Raw genomic sequence first — 21,530 nt, 5'->3', positions numbered from 1 at the left:
AGTCTCTAAATTATAGAGATGGCTGGTGAGAGAAAGTGTATATGCATTTCAATTCTATTACTCATTTCTATGTTGATCACCGGATTGAAAGGAAAAATATTTTTAAAAAAATAAATAAATAAATTAATTTTTAATTAGTAAATATTAATTATTTTTTGTTTTAAAGTTTTTTTTTAACTTTCATGTTTACAAGATTTAAAATTTAAAATTCAGATTTAAGATTTAAAATATAAAATTTTTGATATAAGATAAAAATAAATTTAAAAATTTGACATGTATTTCATTAAAAATTAGTATTCACATTAAATTGTTTTGATTAAAGGTGAATTCTACCCAACCCTCTCTAAAATAACATGTAAGTTACCCTTCATGATGTGTCACATTTTAATTGGTCATTACTTAACTATAATTGGGTTATTTTGTAATTTATTATTTGAGATAGGTAATTGTATAATTTCTTAAAATATTAAAATTCTACCCCATTAATTGAAGCACGTTCTCACGTAATCTCTTTCTACAGTGCATCATTTCTTAACGGGTCGTTGAATTTCCATGGCTCGTAACTTCCCTGTTCTTCCCAGTATAGCCAACGCGGACTTCATTGCTATCTCTTGTCCTCTCACTCAATCCCCCCCTTTTTTTTTTTTTTTTTTTTTTTTTTGCCATGAATCACTCTTTACCAACATCAACATCATTAATGGTTAGTTCGGTTATTAAATTTTTTCATTAAAAAAATATATATTTATTTAATTACAAGATGGAATATATATTCATATTTAAAATATAATATAATAAAATAAATCTATTTAAAATACTTAAAAGTATAATTAAAATCATGAATATATAAATATAATAATAAAATTTGTACTCTAAACAAGTAAACATATTTTTTATCATACATAAATTATTTAAAAAATAAATATATTATTAAAATTAATAATACAAATTTAAAATAATAAAATCCAATTTTTTACTGTATTTGTTATAATATTTTTATTCTTTTAATTTATAATTTATTAGTACTTTATTATTTAATTAATGATTAAACAAATTATTTTTATAAAAAATTATGTTTTGTATTATCTTATAGAAGAGACCAATATATTAGTTTAAAAAATAAAGTAAAAATGAAATTTTAAATAAAAAATATTTAATATTAAAATTTTTAAATATAAAAATAATTTATATAAATATTTAAAAAATAAATATAAAATATATGCATAAAATAAATAAAACAGATAAAATGGAAGTATTCATGAGAAATAAATAATTATTTTTATCTCCTTTATTTATTTTAAACATGTATTTTATATTTATATCCTGAATATCTATATAATTTGCTTTTGTATTTAAAAATTTTAATATTAACTATTTTTTATTTAAAATATCATTTTTACATTAATTTTTAAATTGGTATATTGGTCTCTTCTTTAAGATTATACAAAAAATATTTCTCATGAAAATAATTTGTTTAATCATTAATTAAATAATAAAATATTAATAAATTAAAAATTAAAAGAATAAAAATACTATAAAAATTACTTGTAAGAAAGTTGAATTTTATCATTTTAAATTTGTGTTATTAATTTTAACAATTTATATTTTTTTTAAATAATTTATGTATGATAAAAGATATGTTTACTTGTTTAGAGTACAAATTTTATTATTATATTTATATATTCATGATTTTAATTATACTTTTAAGTATTTTAAATAGATTTATTTTTAATGAAAAAAATTTAATAACCAAACTAATCATTAATTATATTGGTAAGGAATGATCCATGGTAAAAAAAAAAAAAAGAGATTGAGTGAGAGGACATGAGATAGCAATGAAGTCGGTGCTGACTATACTGGAAGTCGGTGCTGACTATATTGGGAAGAACGAAGAAGTTACAAGCCATGGAAATTCAACGACTCGTTAATGAATGATGCACTGTAGAAAAAGATTGCATGAGAACGTGCTTCAATTAATGGGGTAGAATTTTAATATTTTAAGAAATTATACAATTACCCATCTCAAATAATAAATTACAAAATAACCCAACTATAGTTAAGTAATGACCAATTAAAATGTGACACATCATGAATGGTAACTTACATGTTATTTTAGAGAGGATTGGGTAGAATTCACCATAATATAAATAATTGGTTGTTAATATTTATAATTAATCAATTAAATATATTTTAAGAGTGAATATTATTAAAGTATATACCTAGAGGAAAATAATATATTAACATATGAGGAGAGTTGTTGGTACTAAGGTTTTATTTGGTTGGAAAAAAAAATAAAGAGGAAGAAAATAAAAAAAAAATTGAGTGAAATTTATTTTTTTAGATATGTTTGGATAAAAAAAAATAAAAAATAAAAAAATAGTATATAATGTTGTGAAAAGATAATTTTATTCTTATATATTTTAAAATATATTAAAAAAATAGAAAATAATATTAAAATATTAATACCAAATACATTTTTCTTCTATTTTCTATCTAATATTAGAGGAAAAAAATTTCAATGGATCCCACCTATTCTTTTACACTATTCATTCTTTTTTTTAAATTTTTTTTCTTCTCTTCTCCTTTCTCTTATTTTTACCTCAAACAATCATACCCAAAGAAGAATAGAAAAATAGGATAAGAAAAGGCCAAACAAAATGCACTATAATTTATTAATTATGGTTGTGACTCCAGCAAGCTAAAGTACCTAAACTAGAGCAAAATACAATTTAACCTTTTGTAGAGCAGAAAATGGTGTTTGACTCTACCTGGATATTGAGGTGAGTTTTGTCTTTAGATCATGGAAAAGACACAATCTAACTAAAAAAGAAGACTAAAATAAAATAAAAATCAAGATAAATGAAATGGAATAATTAAAAGTTAAAACTATCATATAGTTTTTTTTAATTTATATTGTTGAAATAAAATAAAATAAAATAGAAAGGATTGGGTGTGTGAGGGATGCAAAGTGTGAGGAGGGGATTGAAACACGATTCCCAGAAAGGTTTGTGTGTCTTCTCTAAATGGACAGATCTTATCTCATCTCTCTCTCTCTCTTTCTGCATATATCTTATCTCTTCATTGGGAAATGAAGACATCTATCTATTAATATATTTTAATTATTTTTCCTCTTTCATCCAAATTCGATTTCATAAATATGAAGTTCAATAAGTCACCAAAAAAAAAATATGAAGTTCAATTTTTATGTATATAAATAATGGATATTATCAATTAATGAACTAATTCAACATTAAGTATAAGAATTAATATAAAAACCTATATTAAGAATTTTACATAAAGATTTAATAATAATATATTGTCATATTAATAAAAAATATTTATCTTATATATTTATATATATAATTTTTAATACACAAAAACTAAACTAAAAAAGGATATAAATAATGTTACCTAAACACTATAAGATTAATGACCATAAATTATTATTAACATGTGATTATAGATGTAAATCTTATTTAATCACAAATATTTTGAAAAAGAGTTTCATTTTTATACATTTATATTATAAAGAAGTTTTACATAATTATTTAATAAAATTTATATATTTATTTTTTTTAAAATGAAGAATTAGAAATTACAAATTAATTACTTAAACTTAAAAAATGCTATGTACAGAAAAATATATAGTAAACGGACAAAACTCAAAAGTGGTTACATTACATAAAAACTTTGTACGGTGTGAAATAGACATGTCATGAGAGAGTGAAAGAACTGGGAACCAGCGCCAGTGCATTTAATTTCTTCCCATCTTCACGCCTCAAGCGTGTTCCCTTTTGTCCATAAATATCTCCCTCATTATTCTCAAGTATCTAAAACAATATATTCCAATCCCATCCCCCTCACTCTCTCTGAGTTTTGAAGCTCACTCCAGCGGCAGAGCCTTCTCCCTCACAAAATATATTCAGAGAACTTCAATCTCTCAGGTAAATATTCTAAATTTTTCCCAATGGAAGCAAATTTGTAGTTATACTAAGCCAAGTTTATGCCTTCTAGTGTCACATGTCGACTCAAATCTTGTCATTTTCATTTGTGCCATGGCGACGGCGGCAGCGGCGTCTCTACCCAAGAAAGGTTCAGCTGTAACTCTCTGTCGCCATTCCTCTCTCTACTTGAAACCCTAACTGGTGAAGATGCTCTCTCTCTCTCTCTCTCATACTCCCAAATCCAATCTCTTCAACCCTGTTTTCCAGCTTCTGACTTGTATTTCTCTTAGATCTTGGCTAGTTTTTTCATTCATGGAAGCTCAAAAACGGAGGTACTCGCAAACGGAGCCAGATCGCAAGGGCCGAAACCAGATCAAGCTGAGGATTCTCAGAGCAGTGGTGAAGCCCTTATGTTTTTCCCCGCACTCGAGCTTCTCCTCCCAGTACTGGTTTATGCTGTTTTATGCTCTTGTTTATTTCCTTGTCTTTATTTTGTTTTCTGCGATTTACTGTTTAACACTTGTTGTTGTGCCTTGCATTTTAAAATTTGAATATTTGATTTTATTTCAAGTCCTGATACATATTTGGCTCACGCTATCTCTCTGATCCCCTTGCCAGTTTGCTGCCGCCGGCCACATTCACTCACTTTGTCTCCGGCCACCATCAGTTTGTCAGTGCCTCCTCGCTACTGTCATCCGCCGACTCCGAACTCCGCTGTCTCGCCCTCGCTTCACACAGTCTCTGCTCGAACTGCCTCCCTCCCTCACCGTGCGTCTACAGGTAGGCCGTTTCTTCTGTTTCTCTGTTTTTTTAAGGTGGGAAATAGTTTTTTTTTTTATTTATTTGGATATTTTGTCACTATCTTTTTCTCTCCTCCCCCCATACGACCTCGTTTTATACTTCTAAAAAAAAAAGACCCTGATGCTGGCTCAAAAAAGACCTCGCCTTAACTGATGATGCTGGGGTTTTTGTTATATATGAGTGCATACACGATAAACGGCCACACTCTTAGTTGAGCATGAGGCTAATAATTATTTTTGGTGAAAAAGTGAGACAACATATAAGTTTTGGTTAGAGATTAAATAGCAAAAACAGAATAAAAAATGAAATGACAGTTTTGACTAGTTTTGAACTCTTAACCCTTAAAGGATCACTTTTCACTCCTTTCCTTTCTCTGTTCTTGACAACCTCTTGTATTATTTCAAACTAAAAGCTCGCATTGTTGTCCTCGAACCCAACAGAACGAGCTCTTGTTTTTCAGCCATTATTTTCTCTTATCTAGCATTTGCACTCTACTCACTACCAAGTTAATAGCCGAGTTATATCGAACTTCTAGTATTCTTATTTTAGTGGTTTTACATTGATTTTTTTATAGGTTAAATTATTATGTTTTTTATCTTCATTAGTCAAAGCATTATCATTTTTCTTCATGAAGATTATAATAATTTAAAATTAGAATGTAATAATAAAAATTTAGATGAAAATAAACTGGGATTTTATGTATTAGGTTATATGACTTCTGTTGAAGACATTCCTAATACAAATATGTATGTTAAAAAATTTATACAAATATGTATGTTAAAAAATTTAAATGTGACAATTTTGTTATATATGTGATAATCGCAGCTATTTGTTGTTGGGTGGTGTTGTAAAGTCTCTAGAAGCTGAAATTACAACAGAAGAAAGAAAGAAGATACTACAACCTGTTATAAGAATGACTAACATATATGAAAAATAAATACACTATTTTCTATTTCATGTTTAAATAAGCTATTAGCAGATAAAATAATAATATAATGACAAACATAAAATGATAGATAGACCACATCCAATGAGAACAAAGGATGTGATTTAACGTTAATTCACCAATTTCATTGTGGTTAAGCAATTAATAGTGTGGGGTTTAAATAGAATATTAGAAATTTTGTATCGGTTGAATAAAATATAGTGAGTTAGAAGATTTGAGTAAATAAATAGAACAGTTCTATTTAATGAAACTCTCGTATAAAGGTCATGTCTTGGTTTAGTTATAAGAGTAAAAACCTAGAATTACAAATAAATAGGTTCAAGTTAGTCTTTATGTTATATAAATATGGTGAATTGTTGAGATATCCAGATAGCAATTTCTGTTAGAATCTGCGTCAATGTTTTTTTATAAAAATAAATTTACTAAATAAAATAATAATAATAATAATAAAATTTCAATAATAAATTTTCAATATTAATAACATATATAAATGATAGAGAGTAATAGAGGGATAAAATGACGAAACAATAGTTCATGAAGTTTTTCAAAGAAATCTGGCCAACAGATTTTTTTTAAATTAGTGTTTCGCTGATGTCTAATACAGTATTTTTTTACTTAGTTGTTGTTGTTTACAAAAATAAAATAATTGTAAACATAGATGAATTATAAAAATAAATCAAATTTCAATAATAGAAAGACTCACTAATAATATTTATTTTATTAGTATTATTAGCGGCATAACTCCAACAATTTCTTCCAAATCGTAAAAACTTGAAAAATAAAGAATTCTTATATTTGGGTGTGGTTGGATCAAAGCCTAGTTTTTTTAGAAAAATTTAATACACAGTTTAAGAAAGATTTGCTATGGTTTTTGCATGCCAACAAACATCAAAATTTTAACTATTGCTGTATATTGTCTATTTTTTAGGATTGATTCTTCGTTGGCCGCTGTGAAATTAATATATTGTCAAATTTTTATTTTATATTTTTTTATTATCAATGTTGTTATATTTTTATATAGAGATTATTTGTTTTAATTGTTGTTTTGCATAAACAAGAGCATTGAGTTTCGTGTGGAGTTTTTATTCTATAATTTAATATTAGACATGAATTTCAAATTTCAAATTATCACGAAGAAAAAACTAATTTACAAAGTTAATCCTAAATATTAAGATCTGATGGAATATGAATAACTTCTACTCTTAAAAATGAAAATATAATGAAAGGAAAGAGACGTTGGAATGCAAAAGTTTTGGATAGATTTGTTTATGATTTTTTTTTACTGACGAAGAAAAACAAATCAATAAACAGAGATTTATATGATTTGTTTCTTTACTACATCAGTAAAAAAAAGTGAAATTATGACAAGCAAATTCATCCAAAATATTTGTCTCCCATCTTGCTTTTTTTTTCCATTATATTTTCTCTTTAAAAAGTAAAACTTGTTATATGGTTTTATTATATCTTGATATTTATGGTCTAATTTTGTAAATCGGCTTTTCTTTTATGATAATTTGGAATTTAAGGCCTATGTCTAATATTAAATTATATAACAATAGTTCCACACTAAACTCAATTTTTTCATGCAAAATAACATTTACTGTAAGTAATCTATATATAAAAATGTAAGAACGTTGCTAATGAAAAAATATAAAATAAAATATATCAATATATCACTTTCTTGGCAGCCAATGAAAAATCAATTCTGAAAGAATAGATAATATATAACGATTTGTAAAAGTTTGGTGTATGTTGGCATGCAAGAGCTATGGTAAATCTTTTTTTAATCAACGTGTTGAATTTTTGTAAAGACCTAGACGCTAGTCTAACTACACTATAGTATAAAAATTCTTTATATTCCAAGGTTTTACGATTTGGAAGAAGTTGTTGGAGTCATACTGTTGATACTAATAAAGTAATTGTGATTAGTGAATTATTCTTTTATTAGATTTTGATTTATTTTTTATATTTATCTGTAAATATAATTATTTTATTTCTGTAACAGTAACAAATAAGTAGAAAGAGTACAAGAATCGGAAAATGTAACAATTTATTACTGTTTTTCGATCTATTCTTTTTATCCTTTGTATGTCTTGTTAATATTGAAAAATTGTTATTGTAATTTCATTATTATTTGTTATTTTATTTAGTAAATTTATTTTTTCAAGAAAGATTGACGTAGATTTTAGTATGAGTTGTTATTTGAATATTTCAACAATTTACTATAATTATATGTCTTAGGGGATGACTTGATCCTATTTGTTTGCAATATCAAAAGATTTCATATTTGATAAAGTGTTTGTTAGAACTTTTTACTAGAATTTCATTTAATGAAAATGTTCTAAATATTTACAGAAAATTTCTTATTCACTGTATTTTATTACACGCAACATTTTTTGGTATTTTATTTTAAATCCCACTCACTATGACCACACTAGAATTAGTGAATTATCATTAGATGATATTCTTTGTTCTCATCAAAAGTCGGCCTTCTATTCTTTTATATTTGTTATTGTATCATTGTTTTATTTGCTAAAATAGGAGAGTGTGTATTTATTTTTCGCATATGTTGTTGGTTCCTCCAAGGGATTTAGATATAGCTCTCCGGGCTCTGGTTCTAAACTATTTATGGATAACCAACAGAAGTCTCCCAAACCACTCCTGTATCCTCATGTGGTAGAGTTCTCGAATTAATATTTACTTGTAATGTTAATTCTTCACTTTTTGGTTCCAAATTTCATTTCTTGAATTTTACCTTCTCTCAAATTAAAAAATTAATTAATTGAATCATGTAATCTAAAGTGCTACAAATGACAAAAAAAAAACAGCTAGAAATAGCTTAAAAACGAAACTTTGTTCGGCCCACAGAGATCGAAGGGATTTTCAGGTTCAATCCACCGGCATGCTCTTGGCGTTGAGGGCTAACTGGTCTTCTGCGGATGGAGATGAAGAAGGTTGTCTCTGTTCTTATTGTTCTTAGTTTGGAGTGTTACTCATATTTATTTTTTATGTATGAGGTTGTTTAATAAATATATTTAGTTTTGTCTCTAATGGGTAAATACTAAACGATAAATTAGAACAAATGTGTAAATATTTAGACAGCTCCACCAAAAATACTTAAGCCATGCTTTTCATTATTCGTTTTTATTTATAAATATACATTCAATTGTAAGTTAGCAGCAGGTAACAATTTGTGTGATGGATGTAGACCAGTTATAATATAAAGATTATTTAGTCTTTAATATATTTTGCTCTCTAGTGTGTTTTTTTTTTCTTTTTATTGGAATTTTGTTCTTGCTAATAATTTTAAGATTGTTTTTGCTATATTAAATGTATAAAATATTCAGAACCATGTAATTGATAGCAGGAATATAATTATTAGTCAGTATATTATAGGCACGTTTCTTGTTATGTTACCTGGCTTTGTAAATTAACGAAGACAGGACCCAGTTCTCTGCGTGTTGGTTCTTCAACTCATTGCAAAGAAGGTTGTATCGCATCGCCCCCGGATCCTGCATAGATCTGTGAGGTCCCCAATGGAGTGTGATTTCTTAGATTGGAAGGTTCTTAGCATGAACATGTACAGCACAAAACGTGGCTTTGATGATTGGTTTAGTGTCTCTCTTTTCCCAGTTATCCCCTGTAACGAAGCCATTGCATACGAGGTCCCAAGTAGAGGAAAAAGAAAATGCAGCCAAATTTGAGTTCCAAACATGCTTGCTTGCTTCAAAGGTAATGCTTGCCTCTCTGTTTTTTGTCATCATTGTCTTATGTACCTTAAAGTAAAGTAGCTTTGTTATTTGTTGTTGTCGCATATTGATGTGAGTAAGTTTGTCCATGCAAGCCATTCTTGTTTCAATTCATGAATAGATGAAGGTTCTTCCTGGTGATTTGATTGTTAGTTTGGAATATTGTATAGATTCATGTCAAGGACAACTATGCTTGTTTTCTTAAAATCTCTAATCTATCCTATGTATAGATTGTGATGTCAACAAACTTCTGCCTTCTTGTTCCAATCCAATGGGAAGAGCACTGCTTTTTCGATGATCATTTCTTTTATGTCTTGGATTTTCTATGATTTTCTATGATTTTAATTCTGAACTCTATCCAATTAGTCTGTTTCTGAGTTGTGTTTCTACCTTGGCTTTTTTATTGTTTTAGCTATATTGAATTATTGATCATGGATTTTGGGATGTAAATAAATTAAAAGGCTATCTTTAATTAATTTTAAGAAGTCATTAATTTGTTCTATTTTATTATATAAATAGAAAAGATTACTCAATTAAAAAATAATAATTTGTTTAAAAGGAAGATTTTCTTTTGAGAAACTAATTCTAAAGATTTTCTCGATATCACATTAACTATGTTGATATGAATAATTACTTTTTAATAAAATACTTGTTTTACAAATTATATTCAAATACTTCTATTTATTTTATTTAACATGTAGAGAACTTTTATTTTATTCTATAAAGATTCCTTAGACATTTAAACTTGGTGGAATTTTGTATTGAGTGCATTATATTGATGCAACAAACGAGTTAGAAAGAATTTAGTACTTGATTTCAGTATGAATCTTTTAATTTTGTTGTTGTGTCCGAAAAAAGATAGCTATACTGATTTTGGTATACTCGAAAGACACCTTGAATATAATATTGACGATCTAACAAGGATGAATTTCAATAAATTTCTACTTACGGCTCTTATCTTTTATGAAATCGATTCCCTTTGACTATACAATCTTTTGTTGACAATATTACCAATATTTGATCCTGAATTATTAATTATTCATAGTATTACTAATTTACTATACTTTCCCTATTCTCTCCACTTGCTTTTTTTACCAAATTGTTTTAGGATAACAAATTAGCTAAAAATCTTTTATTTTTTATCAGCCTAATTACTTTTTTGATTTTGAAAAAAAATATCTTTATTAATATACTCTTTTCTCTACACATTGATCCTCATTCCATAATAGAGAATAGTTAATAATTAGGACTCATAACCCTAAACCCTAAACCCTAATATATTTTTAACATCCAATTAGGTGAGATAGTTATTTGATTAAAAAAAATTAAAAGTTCGTTGCTTTCTGTTTTTCTATAGTTAGAGTTGTCAAGTTCTATCTCTTCATTATTTAAATCTAACTGAATCTTTTTTTTGTATGAATTAAAAAAAAAAACAATCCCATCCAATAAAAATGTGATCTTTTTAGAATTTGCTATTTGATACCACATGCTGTTTTTTTCATTCATTTCTTTTTAGATCATTAGTAGTGTTAAAAAAGGTATAAAAAATGAGTCACACTTAAAAAGTTTTTATAATTATATAAAAAATGTTTTTTTTTTTAGTTCACTGTATTTTTTAATCTTCCACGTTACTCTCTCTTCTTCTGAAGCCTACACACCTTCGTTACTCTCTTCACCCAAACCCAAAACCTCACCTGCCGTGATCACGTCGCTCTGCTCTCTGCCACGGTTGCTTCGTTTATTCTCTCTGCCTGATGTTTTTGTACTGGAATTTTCTGCCTGCTTTTATTTAATCTATTTTGACAAAGAGATTGTAATTTCAGAGCATAATGATCTACTTGTAACTGCTAAATTAGGGTTACAATTTATAATGCCCTCTTTTACTCGTTACGTTAAAAACTAGTCTTTAAGTTTACGAGTATATATATACTACGAAGAAGAATTTGCCCATGCTTATGAGTTCTCGTTTCTCAATTTTAATTGTTTTATTTTTGTACCTTGTTAATTGAGTTACAGCTAGGGTTTGTCCCCTTTTCTGGCGCAGTTAATTGCATTGCTTGACTTGTGCCGTGAGAAGGAAGGGATGATGGCGGATAAGAATCAACGATACCTTTTGGTGCTAACGCCTGAAAGGATCTGCGGCATCGACACCATGAAATTGATAACACCCGAGGAGGAGGAGACTGTGAATTGGGAAAATCTACCTCCGTTTCCCTTTGATTTCAGCGTGGATCTTCCACGGATCTGCATGTACGCTTTGGAGTTGGATTCCAAGATTCATCTCGTTGGAGGTCGCCAATATTACTTCCCATATCATCCACGTCATCGTGGTGCTTTTCAATTTTCCAAAAAAGTCTTCGAACTAGACCTTGACAAGGAGGAGGTGGAGGAGTCGAAATCAATCGATGATGCTCCAAGGGATATTGATACCCAGTTCACAACTTGTTACAAAGTTAGAAGTGATTATTATTTCATAGAGACGGGTGGTTTCGCACCCGTGGAGCATCCTCCTCATTTATTTTCGGTTCTACGCTCCGGAACCAAGGTTTGGGAATGCTTGCCTGATGCTCCTGGTCATCCTGACATGTGGTCGGGTACCTGGGTAGTTAACAATTCATGGTTCGACTTCTATGGTAAGCTATACCTCCGACTCTGTTTGACTGATGGAAGAGTTTTTATCCACTATTATGACACAGATAACCCACACAAGGGCTGGACAAAGAGTGAGGGTGACAACAGTTTTACGGGTTCTTTTTGTGTCCCAGTGGGTTCCGATGGCCAGTGTCACTTCTTTCATCCTACTGTGCATATTCCAGGTATTTGTTCGGGTGCACTAATTGATAATTACTCTCTCCATAATATATTTTCGTTTCAACAACTGTTGGGGAATTTCTTTGATGAAGAAGAAAGATTGTAGTTAATTTTTATTAAAGAAGTATGCATTGCATATGATTTTTTTTTCTTATTGTAAAATGTGCAATCTTCACTCTTCACTCAGCATTGCTCTTCACATAGCATTATCCATTCTATTATTGGTATTGTTACAGATCTGGTTGATCCTGGCAAATACCTGGCACTTTCGTGCGAACGGATTGGAGGAAAAAAAGTGATATGTGCTTTCCAGGTGGATGAATTGGGTGTCCTTATCTTTCAAAGGCTTGACGGCTGTTTAGATAGAATGCCATCCTTCTATCGTGAGTTAGATAGCATGATATCCTGCAATTGTGAGAAAACGCCTGTGCTTGTTGATCTTGATGGCAAAGGCACGTTTCTTGTTATGTTACCTGGCTTTACAAAGGGCTGGAACCAAGTCCTGTGCATGTTGGTTCTTCAAGTCGTTGCAAAGAAGGTTGTATCCCATCCCTCCAGGATCCTCCGGAGATCTGTGCGCTCCCCAATGGAGTGTAATTTCTTAGATTGGAAGGTCCTTAGCATGCACATGTACAGCATGAAGGAAGTCATCAAAGATTGGTCTACTGTCTCTATTTTCCCTGGCATCCCTTGCGATGAAGCCACTGTGTACGAGGTTCCAAGGAGAGGGAAAAGAAAATACAGCCAAATTTGAGTTCCAAACATGCTTGCCCCTCTGTTTTTTGTCATCATTGTCTTATGTACCTTAAAGTAAAGTAGCTTTGTTTTTTGTTGTTGTCCCATATTGATGTGAGTAAGTTTTTCAATGCATGCCATTCTTGTTTCAATTCATGTCAAGGACAACTATTACGATTTGATTGTTAGTTTCGAATATTATATAGATTCATGTCAAGGACAACTATTACGATGTCAACAAAGTAAACTGCTTTTTTTCCAATCCAATGGGAAAGAGCACTACTTTTTGGTTAATGATTTTTTTGTATTGAATTTTCTGTGATTTTAATTCTGAACTATTGTGTTATATACTTATATTGAATCCAATAGTCAGTTTCCTACTTGTGTTTCCTTATTTAATTTCTCTTTTATTCTCAAACGATGTCTTTTTCCTATAAATTTCATTCATTCTTATTTGGACTGTAATATCATGATTGTCATTCTTTGTTTGGTTCTGAATCATGTTATGCAGAAATTAGTCTTTTTCTTTTTGTTGTTTAATAAAAATATTAGAAAGGTTTAAAATATGTAGTGCATCAAAAATTCAAAACATGTTCAAGCTTATTTTGAACCCTATCCACCAAACAAAGAAACTTCAATTATATTGCTGATCCAAGGTTACTGGACAAAGCCAATATTCATCAAAATACTGAGTTCCATAGTAAAGTAACCATAGATATTCTTAATAAGATGTGTTGAATTCTGATGTAGCATTGCACACAACATATACGTAAAGAGAAGTATCCTTATGAGGACTTGTAAATAAGAGGCTTCCTTTAATTTTCAACAATAATTTGTGTCTAATGCTATGAGGCAATCCTTTCTATTATGCTTGATTGATATGAATTCTTTTATTGACTTTTGCAGGTGTTTGTTGATCAAGTAATGTCATGCACCAGTATATTTTGAAGCAATCGGATACGGACGGCCAACATTTTTTATTTTTTTTTACCTTACATTTGAATTAACATTAGCTAATTCTCTTGTTTTACCCTTAAAAATGTTGGTCATCTAACATTCTCAATTTTAGAATTTGAAGATGATACATATAGTTATTTACTTACCACATAATAGCTTAGAATGGTAATATTGTATATTTAATCAACATCTTGATTATCAAAATAGAACAAAAATGCAGGGTTCATTTTGGAGGCAGTAATGATGGAAGCAAGAGGTCTTACTTGGTTATAAGCACCTAGCACTTACTAATGATATTTTATATTTATGTAATACTGTTGTGGCTTGTCGTTAACAAACCTGTCTTAATATCTTGTCCCTAATTTTATAGTCTGCAATGTTAGGTGGTGCTGTAGAAAAAGTTTTGATCCAACGTGAGAAGATTCAATAAATTAATTAACTTGTATAGAATAAAAAAAAATTTATAATAAAAAATTGTAAAAATTTAATTAAATAGGAACAAAATAAAAGAAATAGAGTATAATAACAAATAATAATGTTTTATAATTTTTTTCAAAATTTTACTTATGTCTATAATGATGAGAAATTTATTAGTCTAAAGTAATTTATAATATTTTTATTTTAAGATAGATAATAAAATTCTTTTTAAGGTTTAGTTTGGTGAAATTTTTTGAAGAGATGTTTATATTTTTAAAAGTACAAGTTTTTTATTTGGCATTTGGTAAATTAAAAAGATCATGTACTTATGTTTGTAGTTTTAAAGATGATGAATTATTTTTATCAAAATTAAAAGGTCTAATATAACTTTATATATAAATTAATTTTTGAATTTAATTCTTAGGTTGTGTCTATTATAGTATTTTTAAAATTTTAAAAGTTATTTAATAAAATATAATTGATGTTGTTTGTGTTTATTGAAAATTATTTTTAATTTGATTTATTAAATATTAATGTCGCAATTTTTAAAAAGTTATCTTTTAAAAATTAGTTTTTATAAACTACTCTTGAAAAGACTTTACCAAACCAAGTCTAAGAAAAGATAGGATCCACTTTATATTTATCTTTTACGCATAAAAAACGTAATTATAAATCGAAAAAAATTACATAGATCTCCCAAAGTTAAAAACGTTTTGTGTATCTCCTATAACCACATTTCTATATAAATCGAATGAGCTATGTTTGATTTAAAGAGGTTGGTAGTAAATGGAATGAGGGTGAGTCGATTTACTAGGGTTTCGTGTAAATCGAATTGAACTGATTCGATTTATGCATGTATGTTGTCCATAATAACAGTAAATCGAATGAGTGTGATTCGAATTATGTATGGTTTGTGGCCAACTCAACATATGAAGAATTATGATAAATTAATTTGTATAAGATAAAAATAATAATTTTTTTAATAAAAAATGATAAAAACTTAATTAAATAAGAACAAAATAAAAGAATGAAATAAAACAATAAAATTTATAATTTATAAAAAAAACAAAGAATAAAAATAATGCATCATAAAAAAAAGTATTACCAAATAGAAGAATAATAGTTAATTTTTTTTTTAGAATATATAATTTTTTACTGTGAATAAGTTATGAAATATATTAATAAGTTAAATAAAAAAAGAATAAAATTATATTCTTTTAATAAATTAAAAAAATATCCAAAACTATATAATCGATAACAGATACGTAATTATTAGACAATAAATTAAAATAAAAATATTAATGGAAAGGTTAGATTTGATATTAAAAAAAAAAAAGAAATATAATAAAAAAAAATTCCAAACACACTCTTAAATCTTACGAGTATATATATATATAATATATCCTTTGAAGAAGATTTGCCAAATCCGAATCCTCTCCTAGAATTTGCACATGCTTATGAGTTCTCAATTTTAATTGTTGCATTGTAGTACCTTGTTAATCGAGTTACAGTAGGGTTTGCCCCCCTTTTTTGGGGCAGTTAATTGCGTTGATTGACTTGTGCTGTGAGAAGGAAGGTATGACGGCGGAGAAGAATCAACGATACCTTATGGTGCTAATGCGTACAAAGATCTGCGGCATCGACCTCATGAAACTGATAACACCCGAGAAGGAGGCTGTGGATTGCGAAAATCTACCTCCGTTACCCTTCGATTTCAGCATGGATCTTCCACTGGGCCGCACGTTCGCTTTGGAGTTGGATTCCAAGATTCATCTCGTTGGAGGTCTCAAATATAGGTCCACATATGATTATTATTTTGATGGTGCTTACTATACTCCTTGCAATAAAGTCTACGAACTAGACCTTGACAAGAAGGAGGTAGAGGAGTCGAAATCAATCGATGATGCTCCAGAGTTATCTGTTTCCGGGTTCTCTACTCTTCACAAAATCGAAAGTGATTATTATTTTATGTTGATGTGTGGTCGCGGTGGTTTCCTACCCGACAATGGTACTCAGAATTTTTGGGTTCTACGCTCTGGGACCAAGGTTTGGGAACACTTGCCTGATGCTCCTGATCTTCCTAGCTACCATTCCAGAATTGATCACAGTTCATGGTTCGACTTCTATGGTAAGCTATACATCCGACTCTGTTTCGAAGATGGAAGAGTTGTCGTCTTCTCTTATGACACCCATAACCTACATTGGACAACGAGTGAGGGTGACAATAGTTTTACGCGTTCTTTCTGTGTCCCAGTGGCATCCGATGACCAGCGTCGGTTCTTTCTTCCAAGGGTGCATATTCCAGGTATTCATAATTACTCTCCAAGTATGCATTGCACATTATTTTCTTTGTCTTATTGTAAAATATGCAATTTTTGCTCTTCACTCTACATCATTCTGTTATTGGTATTGTTACAGATTTGGTTGATCCTGGCAAATACTTGGCACTTTCATGCGAACGCATTGGAGGGAAAAAAGTGATATATGCATTCCAGGTGGATGAATTGGGTGTCCTTTTCTTCCAAAGGCTTGAAGGCTGCTTAGATAGAATGCCGTCCTTGTATGATGAGAAAACGCCTGTGCTTGTTGATCTTGATGGTAAAGGCACGTTTATTGTTATGTTACCTGGCTATGCAAAGGAAGAAAAAGAGGACCAGGTCCTCTTTGTGTTGGTTCTTCAGGTTGTTCCAAAGAAGTTTGTCAACCATCCCTCCCGGGTCCTCCGTAGGTCTGTGAGGTCCCCAACGGAGTGTGAGTTCTTAGATTGGAAGGTCCTTAGCATGCACATGTACAGAATGGAGGTCTCGAGTTGGGGAATAAGAGATGAGTTGTTTGCTGTCTTTATTTTCCCTGGCATCCAGTGGGAAGAAGAGAATGCCCAGGCGGAGAAAAAGAAATAGGCAAATTTGAATTTCGAAAAGGTAATGCTTGCCTATGTTTTTGTCATCATTTTCTTATGTTCCCTAAAGCGGCTTTATTATTTATATTGATTGGTTGGCTGTGAAATGTGAATGCTTTTGTGCTTGACCATTTTGTACTGTAATTCTGTTTGCCCAATACACATTAACACACATAATCGGCTGCTGTGAATAAGTTTGCCAATGCATGAGTTTATGAAGGTTCTTCCTGGTGATTTGATTGTTAGTTTGGAATATTACATAGATTCATGTCAAGGACAACTATGCTAGTTTTCTTAAAATCTCTAATCTATCTTATGTATAGATTATGATGTCAACATAGTAAACTTCTGCCTTATTGTTCCAATCCAATGGGAAGAGCACTACTTTTTCGATGATGATTTGTTTATGTTTTGGATTTTCTATGATTTTAATTCTGAACTCTATCAATTTGTCAGTTTCTGAATTGTGTTTATTTAATTATTCTTTTATTCTCAAACTTATTTTAGGATGTTTTTCCCTATAAATTTCTTTGGAGGAATGCTAGGAGGCCAGCAATTTTGGTGTTTTGTAACTATTAATTGGCCATCAATAGTGTTTTTAATGGTGTGAGATTACATCTAATGGTGAGAGATCACTCACTTTTATTTTGATGGTTAAGTGCTGGCTAAAAAACACAAAAGTTGCTGGCCCTAGACTTTTCCATTTCTTTATTCTTATTTGGACTGTGAAATCATGATTGTCATTCTTGGTTTGGTTCTGAATCATGTGATGTAAAGAGGAGTAGCCTTTTGAGGACTTGTAGAGTGCAACATATCATTGGGGTTACTTCTACTACGCACTAAAATCCAAATAAAGGATGACTTTTGAGGCATCCTTAAATTTTCAACTAGGTTCATCAACAACAATTTGTGTCTAATGCTATGAGGCAACCCTTTTTATTATGCCTAATTGATATGAATTCTTTTATTGACTTTTGCAGGTGTTTGTTGATCAACTAATGTTGTGCACGAATATATTTTGAAACAATCAGATATGGTTGTCTAATGATCTTAAATTTTTGGAATGTTTTTAAAAGTAATTTTAGATGACCAACACTTCTTTATTTTTACCTTATATTTGAAATAACATCAGCTAACTCTCCTTTTTTTTTTAATACTAAAAGTGTTAGCTCTCTAATATTCCTCAATTTTAAAATCTCAAGAGGAGGTTACATACCACTAATTAAAGTCATTTACTTACCACATAATAGTTCAGAATGGTAATATTGTATATTTAATCAACATCTTAGATGGTCAAGATTTATTCTTTCTCATTCTTACAATTGACTACAATAGTGATTTAATATATTTTTCTTATTAGCAAAACAGAACAAAATTGCAGGATTCATTTTGGAGGTTAATGAAATGAAGAAAGAGGTCTTGGTTATAACTTTTACCAAGCACTTACTAATGATATTTTGTTTTGGTTAGTAAAATACAAATTTGAGAATAACACGGTCAAACAACGATACACAAAATACATCTTGCTGAAAAGCTTGAACACAAATATGAAATATGAAACTAAGAATCTATACCACCAAATGCACCCCTCTGACACTCTCCCCCTTGTTAGTTGTTACAACCTTGAAAATATTTTTATAATTATATAAAAATGTTTTCTTAAAAGAAAAAGATGAAACCCTCTGCCACGTTACTCTCTTTTCTTACCAGGCTCACAGCCCAACACCTTCGTTACACACTTACTCTCTTTTCTTACCACGTTACTCTCTTTTTAAAAGCTAGGGTTTGTCCCCTTTTCTGGCGCCATTGCTTGACTTGTGGTGTGAGAAGAAAGGGATGGCCGCGGAGAAGAATCAACGACACCTTTTGGTGCTAATGCATAAAAGGATCTGCGGCATCGACCCCATGAAACTGATAACACCCGAGAAGGAGGAGGAGGAGGCTGTGGATTGGGAAAATCTACCTCCATTTCTCTTTGATTTCAGCGTGGTTCTTCCGCTGGCCCGCATGCACGCTTTGGAGTTGGATCCCAAGATGTATCTTGTTGGAGGTCTCAAACTCACTCATATGAAATTTGATCATTATTATGATGGTCCTTCCCATCCTTCCAAAACAGTCTACGAACTAGACCTTGACAAGAAGAAGGTGGAGGAGTCGAAATCAATGGATGATGCTCCAAAGTTTATTGCTACCGGGTTCTATACTCTTCACAAAATCAGAAGTGATTATTATTTTATAATGATGGGTGGTCTCGTACCCGCGGATGCTCCTCGGAATTTTTGGGTTCTACGCTCTGAGACCAAGGTTTGGGAATGCTTGCCTGATGCTCCTGGTCATCCTGACAAACGCTCACATTCCTCACTTGCTGACGGTTCATGGTTCGACTTCTATGGTAAGCTATACCTCCGAATCCGTTTCGAAGATGGAAGAGTTTTCGTCCACTCGTATGATATCCATAACTCACATTGGACAACCAGTGAGGGTGACAATAGTTTTACGCGTTCTTTTTGTGTCCCAGTGGATTCCGATGGCCAGCTACGGTTCTTTCTTCCAAGGGTGCATATTCCAGGTATAAACCCTAAACCCTAACTCGTATTCTATTAGGAAATTTCTTTGATGAAGAGTGAAGATTCTAGTTAATTTGTATTAGAGAAGTGTGCATTGAACATGTTTTTTCTTTTTTCTTATTGTAAAATGTGCAATTTTCACTCTTCATCATTCTGTTATTGGTATTGTTACAGATTTGGTTGATCCTGGGAAATACCTAGCACTTTCGTGCGAACGCATTGGAGAAAAACACTTGGTGTGCGCTTTCCAGGTGGATGAATTGGGTGTCGTTATCTTCCAAAGGCTTGAAGGCTGCTTAGATAGAATGCCATCCTTCTTTCATGAGAAAACTCCCGTTGTTGTTGATCTTGATGGCAAAGGCACTTTTGTTGTTATGTTACCTGGCTTTGCAAAGGAACAGAAACAGGACCCAGTCCTCTGCCTGTTGGTTCTTCAGCTCATTGCAAAGAAGGTTGTATCCTATCCCTCCCGTGTCCTCCGTAGCTCTGTGAGGTCCCCAATGGAGTGTGAGTTCTTAGATTGGAAAGTCCTTAGCATGAACATGTACAGCAGAAAACGTGGCTTTGATGATTGGATTAGTGTCTCTCTTTTCCCTGGCATCCGCTGTGACGAAGCCATTGCATACGAGGTCCCAAGGAGAGGAAAAAGAAAATGCAGCCAAATTTGAGTTCCAAATATGCCTGCTTGCTTCAAGGGTAAGGCTTGCCTCTCTGTTTTTTGTCATCATTTTCTTATGTGCCTTAAAGTAGCTTTGTTATTTATTGTTGGCCCATATTGATGTGAGTAAATTTGCCATTCTTGTTTCAATTCATGAATAGATGAAGGTTCTTCTCGGTGATTTGATTGTTAGTTTGGAATATTATATAGATTCATGTCAAGGACAACTGTGTTAGTTTTCTTGAAATCTCTAGTCTAGCTTATAATAGATTATGATGTCAACATAGTAAGCTTCTGCCTTGTTCTAATCTAATGGGAAGAGAACTACATTTTGAATGATGATTTGTTTATGTTTTGGATTTTCTATGATTTTAATTCTGAACTCTAGCCAATTTGGCAGTTTCTGAGTTGTGTTTCCGTATTTAATTTCTTTTATTCTCAAACTTATTTCAGGATGTTTTTCCTTATAAATTTCTTTATTCTCATTTGGACTGTGATATCATGAATGTCATCCTTTGTTTGGTTCTGAATCATGTTATGTAAAGAGAGGTAGCCTTAAGAGGATTTGTAGCCTGCAACATCTCATTGGGTGTTACTCTGTTAGGCACTAAAATCCAAATAGAGGATGACTTTTGAGGCATCGTTGCATTTTCAGCTAGTTCATCAACAACAATTTGTGTCTAATGTTATGAGGCAACCCTTTCTACTATGCCTAATTGATATGAATTCTTTTATTAATTTTTGCAGGTGGGTGTTGATCAAGCAATGTTATGCACCAGTATATGGTTGTCTATCTGAAATTTTTTGGAATTTTTTGAAAGAAATTTTAGATGACCAACACTATTTTTTACCTTAGATTTGAAATGACATTAGCTAACTCTCCTTATTTTAAAATATGAAGACGATACATACCACTAATTAAAGTCTTGCTTACCACGTAATAGCTTAGAATGGTATTATTGTATATTTAATCAACATCTTAGATGGTTAAGATTTACTGTCTCTCATTTTACAAGTGATCACAATACCGATTTAATATATCTTTCTTA

General features: G+C 30.6%; 2 protein-coding genes across 14 annotated transcripts; both read left to right on the top strand.

Moving 5' to 3' along the window:
- Positions 1-3,739: 3,739 nt before the first annotated feature.
- LOC107626361 (uncharacterized) lies at positions 3,740-13,363 on the top strand. 8 transcript variants are annotated; one of them, XM_088504245.1, is made up of 7 exons: positions 3,740-3,941; positions 4,012-4,142; positions 4,232-4,384; positions 4,560-4,721; positions 5,568-9,420; positions 11,482-12,253; positions 12,485-13,363. In XM_088504245.1, the coding sequence occupies exons 5-7, from the start codon at positions 9,292-9,294 to the stop codon at positions 13,000-13,002; spliced, it is 1,419 nt and encodes a 472-aa protein (XP_088360371.1). In that variant the 5' UTR covers positions 3,740-3,941; positions 4,012-4,142; positions 4,232-4,384; positions 4,560-4,721; positions 5,568-9,291; the 3' UTR covers positions 13,003-13,363. The 8 variants fall into 8 exon arrangements, with proteins under 8 accessions (XP_088360371.1, XP_088360373.1, XP_088360372.1 ...); XM_088504247.1 differs by having other exon boundaries at positions 4,069-4,142; positions 4,560-9,420; XM_088504246.1 differs by having other exon boundaries at positions 4,232-4,390; positions 4,560-9,420.
- A 2,365-nt stretch (positions 13,364-15,728) lies between these two features.
- LOC107626359 (uncharacterized) lies at positions 15,729-21,519 on the top strand. Of its 6 annotated transcripts, none has more exons than XM_088504241.1 (4): positions 16,776-17,278; positions 18,237-19,825; positions 19,998-20,519; positions 21,229-21,519. In XM_088504241.1, exons 2-3 carry the CDS (start codon positions 19,093-19,095, stop codon positions 20,489-20,491), a joined length of 1,227 nt encoding a protein of 408 aa, XP_088360367.1. In that variant the 5' UTR covers positions 16,776-17,278; positions 18,237-19,092; the 3' UTR covers positions 20,492-20,519; positions 21,229-21,519. The 6 variants fall into 6 exon arrangements, with proteins under 6 accessions (XP_020972350.1, XP_088360369.1, XP_088360370.1 ...); XM_016329228.3 differs by having other exon boundaries at positions 17,155-17,278; positions 19,035-19,825; XM_088504242.1 differs by having other exon boundaries at positions 17,159-17,278; positions 19,039-19,825.
- The last annotated feature ends 11 nt before the right edge of the window (positions 21,520-21,530 follow it).

The sequence above is a fragment of the Arachis ipaensis genome, chromosome B2 (assembly GCF_059453495.1).
Source record: "Arachis ipaensis isolate K30076 ecotype BB chromosome B2, ASM5945349v1, whole genome shotgun sequence".
Lineage (NCBI taxonomy): Eukaryota > Viridiplantae > Streptophyta > Magnoliopsida > Fabales > Fabaceae > Arachis > Arachis ipaensis.
Note: the sequence above shows the minus strand (reverse complement) of the source record. Positions and strands in the feature narration are given on the sequence as shown.

What these genes read in the sequence shown, in the direction of transcription:
- LOC107626361 (XM_088504247.1), top strand. Translation starts at nt 9,292, where the DNA reads ATGATTGGTTTAGTGTCTCTCTTTTCCCAGTTATCCCCTGTAACGAAG. An exon ending in CATGCTTGCTTGCTTCAAAG is followed by an intron (nt 9,421 to 11,481) that starts GTAATGCTTGCC and finishes TTTCTGGCGCAG; the next exon opens with TTAATTGCATTGCTTGACTT. An exon ending in TCCTACTGTGCATATTCCAG is followed by an intron (nt 12,254 to 12,484) that starts GTATTTGTTCGG and finishes GTATTGTTACAG; the next exon opens with ATCTGGTTGATCCTGGCAAA.
- LOC107626359 (XM_088504241.1), top strand. Translation starts at nt 19,093, where the DNA reads ATGGCCGCGGAGAAGAATCAACGACACCTTTTGGTGCTAATGCATAAA. An exon ending in TCCAAGGGTGCATATTCCAG is followed by an intron (nt 19,826 to 19,997) that starts GTATAAACCCTA and finishes GTATTGTTACAG; the next exon opens with ATTTGGTTGATCCTGGGAAA.